Genomic DNA, 13,609 nt, shown 5'->3' on the forward strand with positions numbered 1-13,609 from the left:
ATCTCGTCATGCAAGCCTTAACGTCCATGCATTTCAATCACCTTAGCGCCACTTAACTGTTCCACAATAGAGTGACATTGGGCTACTTAGAGTAAACTAACTTGTTGCATGTCGGCTTACATAACGCCATTGATATCAGGATTAAACTCGGGCAGGTGTGCTGGACGTTATAGAGTGTGGTTACAGTGAGTTCACAGTCTTGATGTGGTTCACTCAGGGGTCCTCAGTCCGGAAATATGTATACAGGAGTGTTATGTGTGTTGGTTGTTGTTGGTGAGTAGTTGGTTTGGTGGTGTTTGGTTTGGTGACATTAATATATTGTTATAAGCGACGTAATGTTTTATTGGGGTTTTTTTGCATTATGAAAATAACTGCAATATGTAAAATGAGGACAATGTATGGAATGTAATATCTTCATTTGTTGCTAAGCGACGTAATGTTTTATTTTCCTCGGTCTTTTCAACTGCCCTCCTTCGTCGGGCAGTTAATGGAAGACCTCAGGCTTCTGCAAATGATAATGCCCCGAAAAAAAGCGTTACCCTTATATTATGGCATTCCTCCTGTTCTTAACTTAACGTTGTGATATTACAGAGACACTGCCTCGGCCTCGGAGCTAACGTACACAGTTCCTCTCGCGTTCACCTTTTTCGACTGATTAGGGATGGGAATTTTGTTAGAGACAAAACATTTTTTCATGCTTATTATTTTTGTGAACACCTGGTGTCATGACTGATTTTCAAGGATCCATTCATATAATTCTCGTATTTTGCCTTTTACGCCCTATGGAATTAGCAGATAATCGAGAGTGATTATTCTCTTACGATGACGTATATTTCACTGCTTTAAAACCTACAATTAAAATGGTCAGTGTCTTAAATGCAGTAAAAGAATGCACTCATTTGTGTTATCATGTATATAGCTTCCACCGATATATTGTTATATTTTATATTATAAGGTATATTTCAGTTTCTCTCCCCGACGCATGTGTCAGTGTGACCCAGCTGAAAGCCACGCCCAAAGACACGTATTTCTTCTCGCCCAGCTATCCAGTGAAATATGGCGAGTAAGAACTATCCGTTCTCATCATTTGTTTTCGATTAAAGTCGATATAAATTAATTGATCTTTGTATTATTAATAATAGAAAAATAGTTCACATAATGAAACCATTCGATACATGTGACCTTTTCCTTAAAAAACAACTAATATTATTTACAACACAAGTATGATATATGACTGGTGCTGTCTATTATTCTGATTACAGTAACCTGGAAGAGTCGTGGCTTCTCGTTGCCAGCGACCCCAGTCACGTGATCCACATGGAAGTGGTTGACAGTCAGATCGAGGATAGTGCCTCTTGCCTATATGACTTCGTGCAAGTACACGACGGTAAGAAAGATCTCAATTTATCCTGCTATTTGGCTTAATGTGGGTAAAAAGCCCCAAGTGATACAGGTCTCAGACGTTTACCACTTCGGTGAAACCCACGAGCACGGGTATGGTGCTGACAAACCTAGAAACATAATCGGGGAGAACCGGGATTCGAACCCACAATCATAGGTTTCTGGCGTTCCCAAGGGACGCAACTCTACCCAGCGAATCGCGGCGCCTTGGACGACTGGGCCACCCGTGCCCCCTCTTAACAGAAGGAAACAAATCATTTATCTGTATTATTCATATGTTAACCTTTCGTCTTTCAGGCGAGAATGCATCTGCTCCAGTCATCGGTAAATTCTGTGGCATATCTACGCCGTCCTACGTCACTTCCGGTGCATCCATGTACGTGTTGTTCAAGACGGATAGCTCCGGCAGCCATATTGGATTCTACATAAAGTACTTCAGTAAGTGGTGACATGCAATTATATATGTCATTACTAAACAAAATAATGTCATTGTTCATCCAGTTGGAGAAAGGCAAAACGAATCAACTTCACGGTTTCTCTGTTACCGTGCATGAGTGAGTGAGTGAGTGAAGAAAAGTCGCGTAAGCAGTAGATATTTAGCCCTTAGGTAAACCCACGGAATGACTATGGTGCTGACAGACCAACAAATCTTGTCGTGGCACGTATAATTAGGAACGCAACTCTGAACAGCTCTTTGAAGTGCCTATGACCACTCAGCCAGCCCCCCAGTCAGCCACGCTGTCCCTAACGTCGACGGGATGGATAACATTATATATTATAATATATGTTTTCATTTATTCATACAGGTTCTCCTCCGACCATAACAACAACAACATCATCAACAACAACACAAGAGTGCATGACGACAACGACAACCACAGCTCCACCTGATTCCACAACATTAGGCGAATCACGGTTAGGCGCAAGCACGGTTGCCATGTCAACCACATCAATTATCGGCATCCTCATCGCTGTAGCATTCTGTATAGCGGTTGTCATCATCATAATCGGGTCTGTCTACATACACAATTCCAACAAGGCTAAGATAGAGCCAAGAAAACGCCCTAACGAAGGCGACGTGTGGAAGAAGATATGTTCCACTCCTACACCGAGACGACCCATACTGAAGCACGAGTCCGACTTGAGCAGCAGATCTACGACATCTACAACGGATAGACTCAGCACCAGTATGACGTCAGGCTTCTCTTCCGGCACATCTAGTTCTCCCAGGCAGAAGTCGGTCTCTTTTCGTCTCAACCAGGATGACTATGTTATCCACAGTCTGGCCCCTGTTCCGGAATCTGGTCAAAGTGTGACATGTTATGATGACGTTGATGGTAAACATTTAAACAATCCTCAATCCCACTACGCGCATTTGGGCATGATGGAGTTGTCTCCCCGGAGACTTCAACCTATTCAACTTCCGGAAGCCAAACACGCAACAACCTTAACGTCGTACGCCTCCGAAAGGATGAATCAGTCACCGAAGGTAAAATTCACCGATGAAACCAGCGAGAGTGACGTCATGAGCCCCCGAGGCCAAAATCGCTCCACAGGTCTTCCGAATGCCTTGAAAAAAGCACGGGAGGCACGACGAGCACGGAATAAAAACCGCGTGAAGAGCGTTGAAGAGTTTGAGAGGGGTCGCGTGTTCGCCAAAACCAGTGTCAGCAGGATTGATCTCGTCCGGTGTGGTATGTTAGGGGGAGAAAGAACGGGAGTTCCCCGAGTACCAAAATATGACGTCAGGCGGAATGTGGACTATCCTGAATATGACGTCATCAATGAAAGTGACGATTAAATGATAATGTACCCTCTCCCGTGACGCGGGAGTACCCTTTATTTTAATAATCATTATACTGACATTGTGACACTTATTTGCTAGAATTTAACAGTGGTGATTTATTAACGAAGTGTTTGTTTGTTTGTTTGTTGTTTAACGCCGCACTCAGCAATGTTCCAGCTATATGACGGCGGTCTGTAAATAATCGAGTCTGGACCAGGCAGTACAGTAATGGACAACATGCGCATCGATACACGCAATTTGTAAAAGTCAGCGAACCTGACCACCCGATCCCGTTAGTCGCACTCTGACGACAAGCACATTCGCCTTTTACGGCAAGCATTGGTTGCTGAAGACCTATTCTACCCCGGATCTTCACGGGCCCGCAAACGAAGTGACCACGAAACCATGGAGTCAAACTTTATAAATCAATGTAAAGTTTAACAAACGAGGTCTTATAATATAAATACGATTCTAAAAGGTCTCTGCATATTTTAATTCACTCTCCGTCCAAGCTTAAGCATTTAACATTCGGGGTTGGGAATGGGGTACTGGCTTAGAGTTTTATAAAGACTTTGTTCCAGGAATTCACATTATATAAGTCGTGTAGACTTTCAGAAATAACCATACTTTATAATGAATACTTTTTTCAAATAACTCATATTGATACGACACTAAAGGAATTTTACGATATGTTACCTCATTCTAATTCAGACCATTTAACATTAGGGGAGGGGGGTAGGGTATCAACTGGGACGCTTTTGAAACATGATTTGTTACAGGAGGTACCATTATATTAAAAGGTGTAGCTTTCAGATACAAAAATCAGATATTTGAAAAAGAATATTCTTAATTTCAAAACCTCTTTCGTTGGTACACTCCTAGTGATTTGAAAAAGAAGAAATTTCATTTTTAAATATAATGACCTCATACACATTTTAATATTTAGGAGATGATTCTGTTTTCAAATCACTTGAAATTAAACAAAGTAAATAATGGTGCTTTTAAAAAAAAAAAAAAAATATCTTTAATAAATATAATTACCTCCATTGTTTTACAATTAAGGAGGCACATATTGTATTTAAACTCAATAACAAACGAATCCTTGTATAATGTTTCACATTTATGCGCATGTTGACTTTGTTGACAGACACGCCAATGGTATGAGAATAGATTTAGCATGTGAGATAATAATGTTAAAACAACATCATCACATAGTGACGGGGGCACGGGTGGCCCAGTCGTCTAAGGCGCCGCGATTCGCTGTGCAGAGTTGCGTCCCTTGGGCACGCCAGAAACCTATGATTGTGGGTTCGAATCCCGGTTCGCCCCGATTATGTTTCTAGGTTTGTCAGCACTATACCCGTGCTCGTGGGTTTCACCGAAATGGTAAACGTCTGAGACCTGCATCACTTGGGGCTTTCCTCCCACATTAAGCTGGCACGCCGTGATATAACTGGAATAATGTTAAAAGCGGCGTTAAACCCAACTCACTCACTCTCATGACCCAACCCATGGAAATAAAAGCGGCTAAACCCTTTTCATATTCCTAAGTAATTCTGCTAAAAGCAGAGTCGATTGTATGACTATATAATGAGCATGTATTCATGAATCTTTATCAAATAGTGAGTGAGTGAGTGAGTGAGTGAGTATGGTTTTACGCCGCTATTAGCAATATTCCAGCAATATCACGGCGGGGGACACCGGAAATGGGCTTCACACATTGTACCCATGTCGGGAATCGAACCAGAGTCTTCGGCGTGACGAGCGAACGCTTTAACCACTAGGCTACCCGACCGCCCCAATTATCAAATAGTGTCGATACCAGGTGTTCGCGGAAAAGTGAGCTTATCCTGCCCCACCGGTGACACCCGTCACAAACCCGCACCAAGGCCAATTGGTGGTCAGTCCGAATCCGACGTCGTCCTCATTATGACCCCTCAATTGTTGCGGCCTTTAGGCGTGCCAGGAATCTATGATTTTGTGTTCGAATCCCAGATTCGCCCTGATTATGTCTGCAGGCTTGCCAGCACCAAACCCGTGCTCGTGGGTTTACCCAAACCGGTAAACGTCAAAGCCCTGCATCACTTCAGGCTTTCCTCCCATGTGATGCTGACACGCCGTGGTATAACTGAAATGCTGTTGTTCTAAGTGATGTTAGTGAGTGAGTATGGTCTTATACCGTTTTTAGCAATATTCCAGGAATATCATGGTGGGGTACACAGGGGGCTTCACAGATTGTATCCATGGGAATGGAACCAGGGTCTTCGGTGTGACAAGCGAACGCTTTAACCACAAGGCTAACCCACAGCCTCTGTTCTACATGGCATTAAGACCAATTCGCTCATTTCATTCTGTATTTAGAGTGTAGTTTGGGACATCTCAGAAATATCCTGCCACTGCATGTCCTGAAGTAGTATGGTAACTAATGTATAAAAACGTTCATAAGTAAAACATTGGATCGAATCTGGTACAGGTAAACCCCTGTCCGAGGTGTTTGACCAGGTTGCCAGGCAACAAGAAGATTATACACAAGCAGTAACGCACAATGCCTCAAGTCGTTTCTCCACACGCCACGTAACAGGATCGAACGCTGGGCTCAACTGGTCACCGAAACAAATCCAGTGATTATCTGGGTCAGGTATTTGTTCTGATTCAATGAGCACACAGAAGGGGCTAACGAGCCACGCGTGGATACGTGAACACTGTTTCCTTGACCCTAGTGTTGAGACGGCAGTTTGTTATTTCAGATACAACATACGTGGTGATCGACCTTAATATTGTGAGTACCGCTCTGTTCGTTGAATAGAAACAAGATGATTCTGTAACTTATAACGTATATACTGCAAGTGTCGTGTGTATCACTTTTGTAGTCCTACATCTTGCACGCCTTCCAACTTCCATATAAATGTTTTGTATATATTGGAGGGAACATAGAAGTCGGTTCGTGAATAAGAATCACCGAACTCTGCACAAGTCTACGAATTTGTTCTTTTAACTTTAAAAACATTGCTGATGCCTATGCAGTCCTTAAAAAGACATTGTCGCGTTGACCATAGCGCGACAGTGTCCTATCTGGGATTCCATAGATTGATATGTACAATAGTATTTTAGAAAGGTCTGACCATGGTTAGGGGAAATATTGAGCTCTAAAGAATTAGGGAAATGTATGTTTCATGATAGTGGGTTCGAATCCCGGTTCGCCCCTGTTATGTTTCCAGGTTGTCAGCATCATACCATTGCTCTTGGGTTTCACCAAAGTGATAACCGTCTGAGACCTGCATCACTTCGGGCATGAAACCGCCGAAGAATAGAAAGTATATCACGAAACGTTACTAGGTTGAAAACAGTCGTCGAAACACTTCAGACATAAGGTCTAAAATATAACTATGATACCCGTATCAAATACACCAGCATCGAATAACCATTATGTTTGATCCCCAGTCCCCTATGCAAATGAGGATCGGGTGGTCACAATGTGTGACCTTACTAATTGTGTGACTTCCCGACGTCTTGTATGCTCATTCTATCAGCCACTTGGTTATTTTCAAGGGACCAATTTAGTGGCGGATTCAAGATTAACAAGAGTTTGCCACTAACGTGGCTATATCCCCCGCCCCTGTTGCAGAATTTATGACATAATTATATCTAAACAAACCCTAACCATTTTTTAACCGAGGTGGAACTTGTCATGCGAATTGTAAAAAAAAGAAAGGTTTGGAGCCTGAGTCCATCTTGTTGCCATGGAAACGTAAAAAATAAAAATTTCTAAAATTTCTAAATAGCAAAAGGCACCAGTTCAGCATGTACCTGACAGACCTGCAAAGTTTGATGAAAAGAATATTGAACGGTTTCTGAGTTATGCTCCGGAAACGAAACGTGACGGACGGACGGAGCCCGTTTCTATATCCCCCGCCAACTTTGTTGGGCGGGGGATGAAAAGGGGTTGGATGGGGCAGGGTTGGTTTGGCATAGTTGTGAACCCCCTTTGTAGCCCTACAGATCCACACGTGCGTTATTTATCTGAAACATAGCTGAATGCGGCTTAAAAGAATTCCTATTTTTTGTTCCAGATTGCCTTCAACATGAATAGGAAATTAATGCTACATTCACTTCTCTGTTGTGTATGTAAGTATATATGTATGTATAAGTATTCACTCAGTGGCCTAGCAATCATCTAAGGCCTACAGCATTTTCGTATTTCCTCCCACATAAAGCTGGCACGTCGTGATACGACAAAAATACTGTTTAAAACGTCGTTAAACCCCAAACACTTCTGTTTACAACAAATTAATAGGCTTAAGATAGTCCTAGCACTGTACAAATGGGTGAAATTGTATTTCTATGTTTAGTTTGGTCACGAGCCATCGGGGAAATCGTCCTTCAAGTCACAGATCAAGAACAAGAGCTAACGTCTCCTGGTTATCCTGGCAATTACCCCAGGTACCGTTTGCACCAAGATTACATCGAAGTTTACCAAGGTGCACAGTTGTGTCCCCTAGGCGTGTCAGGATCTCAGAAATTGTTTGTTTGTTTGTTGTTAGCGCCGCATTCAGCAATATCCCAGCTGGATGACCGCGGTCTGTAAATAACCGAGGCTGGACCAGACAATCCAGTGATTGACACCATGAGCATCTACGAAATTGGAATACGATGACATGCATCAACCACCCTATTCCGTTAGTCGCCTCTTACGACAAGCATGGTCGCCTCTTACTGCATGGGTTGCCGAAGGCCTAATCTCTACCCGGATCTTCACGGATCCAGAATTTCAGGATCATGGATTTGAATCCCAGCGTCGCCCTGATCACGACTCCCCTATTGTCAGCACCTTGTCCATGCCTTGTGGCCACAGTAGTAAACGTAACTGAAATATTGTCCAAAGCGGCGTAAAACCCAACTCACTCGCTCACCTGGGGGTACATTCTTTTGCTGGGTAGTGTTGTATTTCGTGGAATTTATCATTAACCCCGCCCCACCACATCTAGAGTCAAGTATTAGGTCTTTTGTTGTAATATCTCATTCCGAGGCAAGGCATATCGAAGATTTTCTAAGGCAGAATGGCGTCTTCAGTGTTCAAAATGTTTCGCAAGAGCCGGGTAATGATCATCGACTGGCCAACATTTGTTTCCTGACTGACTATAGTCGTTACTTATGCTGTCAACCACGGAACTGCTTTGTTCAGACTATTTACAACCTATTTATAAGCCGTTTTGGAATATTGCTGACAGCGATGTAAAACAACGTTCCGTCACTCTCTCTCGCCACACTGGATAGATTCACTCAATGTGTCTAGATTAAGGATGTCCATGACATGATGCTTGCACTGCTAATGACCCGTGTTCATAATGCGCATGATATTGTTAACTGATGTAAATGATGCGTGCAGCATTGTTGACTGCTGTAAATTATGCGTTCACTATTATTGACCGATATATAATGATGCGTGTACTATTGTAGACCACTGTTCATAATGCGAGTACTATTGGCGACCCCTGTTCATGATGCGAGTGCTATTGCTGACCAATGTCCCCACTGTTACAGCGACAGCACGGAGACGTGGCTGCTGACCACCTCGGGTCAGGACAGCTCCAGGGGCACCTGGGTGGTCAACATCAACGTGGAATACTTCCAGATGGAAGACCACAGCTCCTGCGCGTATGACTACCTCGACGTCATTGACGGTGAGCTTCCGCTTGTGTGTTCTGTGTTAAGAATCACAAGTTCATGTATTCATTCGTATGAAAAGGAATAACTATTCACAAGGGAAATCGTAACAAGGAGTATATAATTGATAACTGATAATCGATGGTATATGATGTGAAGATCTTTACTATAGTATATGGCTATGTGCATGGCAAACCAATTGTCGAGATAGAGATAGATGTCCGCTGGGTCAACGGGAAAGACAAACCTGAACTATTATGTCTCTTTCAAACTGCTATATGTCTCTCCTAGGCAATGGGGGCGGTCGGTTAGCATAGTGGGTAAAGCGTTCGCTCGTCACGCCGAAGACCCAGGTTCGATTCCCGACATGGGTACAATGTGTGAAGCCCATTTGTGGTGTTCCCCGCCGTGATATTGGTGGAATATTGCTAAAAGCGGCGTAAAACCATACTCACTCACTCCAAGGCAAATGCTCCCGTGGAGATTCGGAGCGGAGTTGGCCCCCTGTAAACGGTGCTGGTCGTAAGATGCGGGTTAATGGATCTTGTGGTCATACTGACTTGGTTGATTGCGTGGTATCGTACCCCGACGACGTGGCTCGTTGCTTACATTTTTTCCCGGTCCAGATTCGATTATCTGGAGGCCTCAGTCATATCGCTAGATATCGTTAAACAACAAACACACATTAATAAGTAACGAACACAAAAATGTTGCATAATTTAAACTTAATTTATTTAAATTTTTTCTTATTTCATTAAGCGTATTATAAAGTCTATAGGGGCTATATTCGGTCAAATTCAACATTACTTCATGTTCATCTGAGGTCAATCCAATAAGTTATCTTGGCCAGCAATGGAATGATTCCACAATGAAACCTTCGTTCACGTTGCTATCATATGCAACAACACACTCTTCCGTTGGTCCTGAACCTGTTTGTTAGCTTATCCTTTGCTAGTTTCTTACATATAAAAACGAAAGGTGTTAGCAACATTATTAAGTTCTTTTTAACAGCGTCCTCTCTATGTTCACTAAACAGTAAAATTACGCAACATAAACATCGTCCCATCTATACGAACTATGCAGTGATATTACGCAACACAAACATCGTCCTCTCTATGCTAACTATACTGTTGAGTTACGCAACATCTGTAAATGAGAGTTTCACGCAAAGTATTGTGAGTAGCGAAATAACCCGAGACGACCCGAGTGGATCCGAGTGACATTGTATGTTTGTTTTGCAGCTAACACAAGTTCTCTCATTGATCGATTATGTGGTGACTTGTCAGCTCCGGACATATCCTTCTCGTCCACAGGACCTGACCTCAAGCTATACTTCAACAGTGACTACAGTGTCACGTACAAGGGATTTGTCATTAAATACTGGGGTATGTAGAGTGTACGACACGCGGTGGGGAACCTGTATGTTCCTGTAGCGTCCAGTGGCACTGGGGGTACGGATGACCCAGTCGTTTGGGGCGCCGCAATACGCGTTGTGATGCTGCGACCTCAGAGCGAGCCAGAAACCTTTGCTTGCCTGTTCTGGTAACGTTTCTAGGTTGGTCAGCAACCTACCCGTGTTCCCACATTAAATTGTCAAGTCGTGATATGACTGTAACATTGTTCATAGCCTCTGGTTTCGAATTTATTCATTTCTTGTCTCGGTTTAAATGTTGTGATTTTTATCATATCGGAAAGAGAACCCTTTCTTCAATTACGTGCAAACTTGACATTGATATAAAATTCGGATTGGTTACAAGACAAAATGAAAATATATTTACTGCTATGATTATTGCTATGACTGCTATGAAATTAACATACTGTACATGTAAGTTACGTTTATAACAAACAAGCTTATAACGAACTGACGGACAAAACGAACTGTTTTTGGTCCCGTCCATTTTGCTTTATATACGCTGTATATACGTTGTTTATATGCGCAAAACGAACTTCGGTTATAACGAACTAAAATTAGTGGTCCCTTTACGTTCGTTACAACCGTACATGTAGTTTACTGTATGTTGAAATGAGACTCGCGATGATCAGAACGATTTGAAAATATTTTTTGTTGCTAATATTATGTTTTTCGTCCTACAGCATCTTACAGCAGCTTTGCCGTAGTTACCCAGGCGCCAAAATCTGACCGTAAAGAAACCAACAACAACGTGATTGGTTGGGTACTAGGTGCCTTAGGGGTAATGATAATCATCGGCTTGGTTGTCTATATCGTGTGTCGCCGGAAGTACCAGAAGAAGTCCACAGCGAAAAGAATCACCAAGAAAGTATTCATTACAAAGCCCGACGGATCACTGGGACCGGTCTTCAAGACCTCCATAAAAATCAGACCAAGTACTGACCTCAGAGGTAAAGCTGCATCGATGAACCTTCAGTTCCCCAGTGCATCCTCCATATCAGGAGCTGAACCCAAACCTGGTGTCTCCAGGAAGCGCCCCCCTATCGACTCAGCGTCTGTGGGGGGAGATAATATACCGGCGGCGTTCAGATACGTCGACCCAACGTACCCACCTGGATACGGATCAACTCCGTATTGAGCACCAATGTTAGACATGCCGACCCAACGTACCCACCTTGATGTGGATCAACTCCGTATTGAGCACCAATGTTAGACATGCCGACCCAACGTACCCACCTTGATGTGGATCAACTCCGAATTGAGTAGCAATGTTAGACATACCGACCCAACGTACACACCTGGATGTGGATCAACTCCGTATTGAGCACCAATGTTAGACATGCCGACCCAACGTACCCACCTTGATGTGGATCAACTCCGAATTGAGTAGCAATGTTAGACATACCGACCCAACGTACACACCTGGATGTGGATCAACTACGTATTGAGCACCAATGTTAGACATGCCGACCCAACGTACACACCTGGATGTGGATCAACTCCGTATTGAGCACCAATGTTAGACATGCCGACCCAACGTACCCACCTTGATGTGGATCAACTCCGAATTGAGCAGCAATGTTAGACATGCCGACCCAACGTACACACCTGGATACGGATCAAATCCGTATTGAGCACCAATGTTAGACATGCCGACCCAACGTACACACCTGGATGTGGATCAACTCCGTATTGAGCACCAATGTTAGACATGCCGACCCAACGTACCCACCTGGATGCAGACCACTCCCTATTGAGCACCACAGTTTTTGTCACATGTTTTAAGCTATATAACCTTGGAGACGCTCTTAGTATCGACGTCATGTGCTACTCTTGACACTGAAATGACTAGAGTGTAACTGGTCATGAAATATAAAGGGTTCATTTTGTATATATTTCACCCATTTGCCTGTATGTGTTGGATTATGAGTAACAATAATTTATACATCACAACAGACATTTCATATTCTTAGTAGATTAAGCAAATAACTTTCAGCGTCGGAAATAATTCCATCCATCTGGGGCAAACCCCAGATCTCTATTCCAAACACATATGTCATTGAAATATTTACAAATAGTTGGGGAAATGCTTATATAGTGGCAAATGCTCAAGCGCTGTGCAGTGTTATTCCCTTTGGCTGTTAATTGGTCTTGATAAACCTGTAAACCACATATAGAACGCAGATCTTCCATTGAGGTGGATCAAACAGCAGGAATGCCGACATTCAACAATCATTTTGCATTTTACCATGGCGGATCTTAAACCTGACCTTCAAACTTGACAGCAATTGCCTCAACTTATGGAGGTTAACCGGAGGGTCTTTCCGACACCATACTTGTGGCGTCAAGTTCGATGTAATTCTTGTTTGTTTTACTTTGATGTTTGGATTTATGTGAAGCACAAGTGACAATACAACAAACTGTTCATGTTATTTATATACCTTCGTGTGTTTATACTTAATTATTCTCAAAGCAAGGCTTACTGTGATTATCCTGTTTTGGCGTTCCTTATATTTATTTATTGAAAACTACATTGAACCTTTCTGCTACCTTGTATTTGGGTGCTTACATTTCAGTTTATTGTGGCATCTTTTAGGTTACAACTTCCATTGATAAATAAGTTATCAAGAATTAATTCGTGTCGCCTAATGTTTGTACAGGACCCAAACCCTGAACGCAGTAAGAAGTGCATGCAATGATTTGCGTATGATTCCAGATATGAACTTACTTTGGGTGTATATTTTCTATACATCTACACATATGAAACATTTGATCATCATCCGTTATTGTCGTTATTGTCATATCTGCTATGACCGGATGTGCTGAACTTAATACCTGAGGTTAATACCTAAGTAAACATTTACTTTTCAAATTTACATTTTTTATTCTCATGGCTTCGAACATTTGGACTATTTTTTTAATGTGCAAGGGTTTGAAATATGGGCATTCCCTGTGCTAGGAAACACTTCTGTTTGTAAATTTTCAAACGTTTTAGTGCCTGCGGTGTTTCGTATGTATTTGAATAGTTTTCATATTACCGAATCTAAAACAAGATGATTTTTCCACCATCTGACAAATTCGGGCTCACATATTGTCTTAATTTTACAAATGTTGATTCAGTTGGCATCAATGCTCCAACAATCTCAATAACCTGCAAGCGCTAAGGGCCTGACTAAGCAAAACACTGTTATGCAAGCTGACACGTTTCCATCTGGTCAATATCATTAATACTTTCCTTTATCCGGTTGCACGTTCATCAGACACCTCGGCCAAATGATGCATATTTTTCAAGCGTTTGTCAAATGGACCTCGGATTACACCTTCATTTCCAAGCGTGAATACTTGTT

General features: G+C 42.5%; 2 protein-coding genes across 3 annotated transcripts; both read left to right on the forward strand.

Annotated features, from left to right (window-relative positions):
* Nucleotides 1–204: 204 nt before the first annotated feature.
* On the forward strand, nucleotides 205–3,314 carry LOC124150407. Of its 2 annotated transcripts, none has more exons than XM_046522417.2 (5): nucleotides 205–273; nucleotides 967–1,063; nucleotides 1,263–1,387; nucleotides 1,699–1,839; nucleotides 2,208–3,314. In XM_046522417.2, exons 1-5 carry the CDS (start codon nucleotides 237–239, stop codon nucleotides 3,200–3,202), a joined length of 1,395 nt encoding a protein of 464 aa, XP_046378373.1. In that variant the 5' UTR covers nucleotides 205–236; the 3' UTR covers nucleotides 3,203–3,314. The 2 variants fall into 2 exon arrangements, with proteins under 2 accessions (XP_046378373.1, XP_046378380.1); XM_046522424.2 differs by having other exon boundaries at nucleotides 215–273; nucleotides 956–1,063.
* Nucleotides 3,315–5,878: 2,564 nt separating this feature from the next.
* Nucleotides 5,879–11,877, forward strand: LOC124150421 (deleted in malignant brain tumors 1 protein-like). Its single transcript, XM_046522438.2, has 6 exons — nucleotides 5,879–5,966; nucleotides 7,258–7,312; nucleotides 7,537–7,627; nucleotides 8,729–8,868; nucleotides 10,093–10,236; nucleotides 10,946–11,877. Exons 2-6 carry the CDS (start codon nucleotides 7,270–7,272, stop codon nucleotides 11,398–11,400), a joined length of 873 nt encoding a protein of 290 aa, XP_046378394.2. The 5' UTR covers nucleotides 5,879–5,966; nucleotides 7,258–7,269; the 3' UTR covers nucleotides 11,401–11,877.
* Nucleotides 11,878–13,609: the final 1,732 nt, after the last annotated feature.

This window comes from Haliotis rufescens, unplaced genomic scaffold (assembly GCF_023055435.1).
Source record: "Haliotis rufescens isolate VD_foot unplaced genomic scaffold, xgHalRufe1.0.p SCAF_1, whole genome shotgun sequence".
NCBI classification, from domain to species: domain Eukaryota; kingdom Metazoa; phylum Mollusca; class Gastropoda; order Lepetellida; family Haliotidae; genus Haliotis; species Haliotis rufescens.

What these genes read in the sequence shown, in the direction of transcription:
- LOC124150421 (XM_046522438.2), top strand. Translation starts at nt 7,270, where the DNA reads ATGAATAGGAAATTAATGCTACATTCACTTCTCTGTTGTGTAT. An exon ending in TTCACTTCTCTGTTGTGTAT is followed by an intron (nt 7,313 to 7,536) that starts GTAAGTATATAT and finishes TTCTATGTTTAG; the next exon opens with TTTGGTCACGAGCCATCGGG. An exon ending in CTACCTCGACGTCATTGACG is followed by an intron (nt 8,869 to 10,092) that starts GTGAGCTTCCGC and finishes TTTGTTTTGCAG; the next exon opens with CTAACACAAGTTCTCTCATT.
- LOC124150407 (XM_046522417.2), top strand. Translation starts at nt 237, where the DNA reads ATGTATACAGGAGTGTTATGTGTGTTGGTTGTTGTTG. An exon ending in CTTCGTGCAAGTACACGACG is followed by an intron (nt 1,388 to 1,698) that starts GTAAGAAAGATC and finishes TTCGTCTTTCAG; the next exon opens with GCGAGAATGCATCTGCTCCA. An exon ending in ATTCTACATAAAGTACTTCA is followed by an intron (nt 1,840 to 2,207) that starts GTAAGTGGTGAC and finishes TTATTCATACAG; the next exon opens with GTTCTCCTCCGACCATAACA.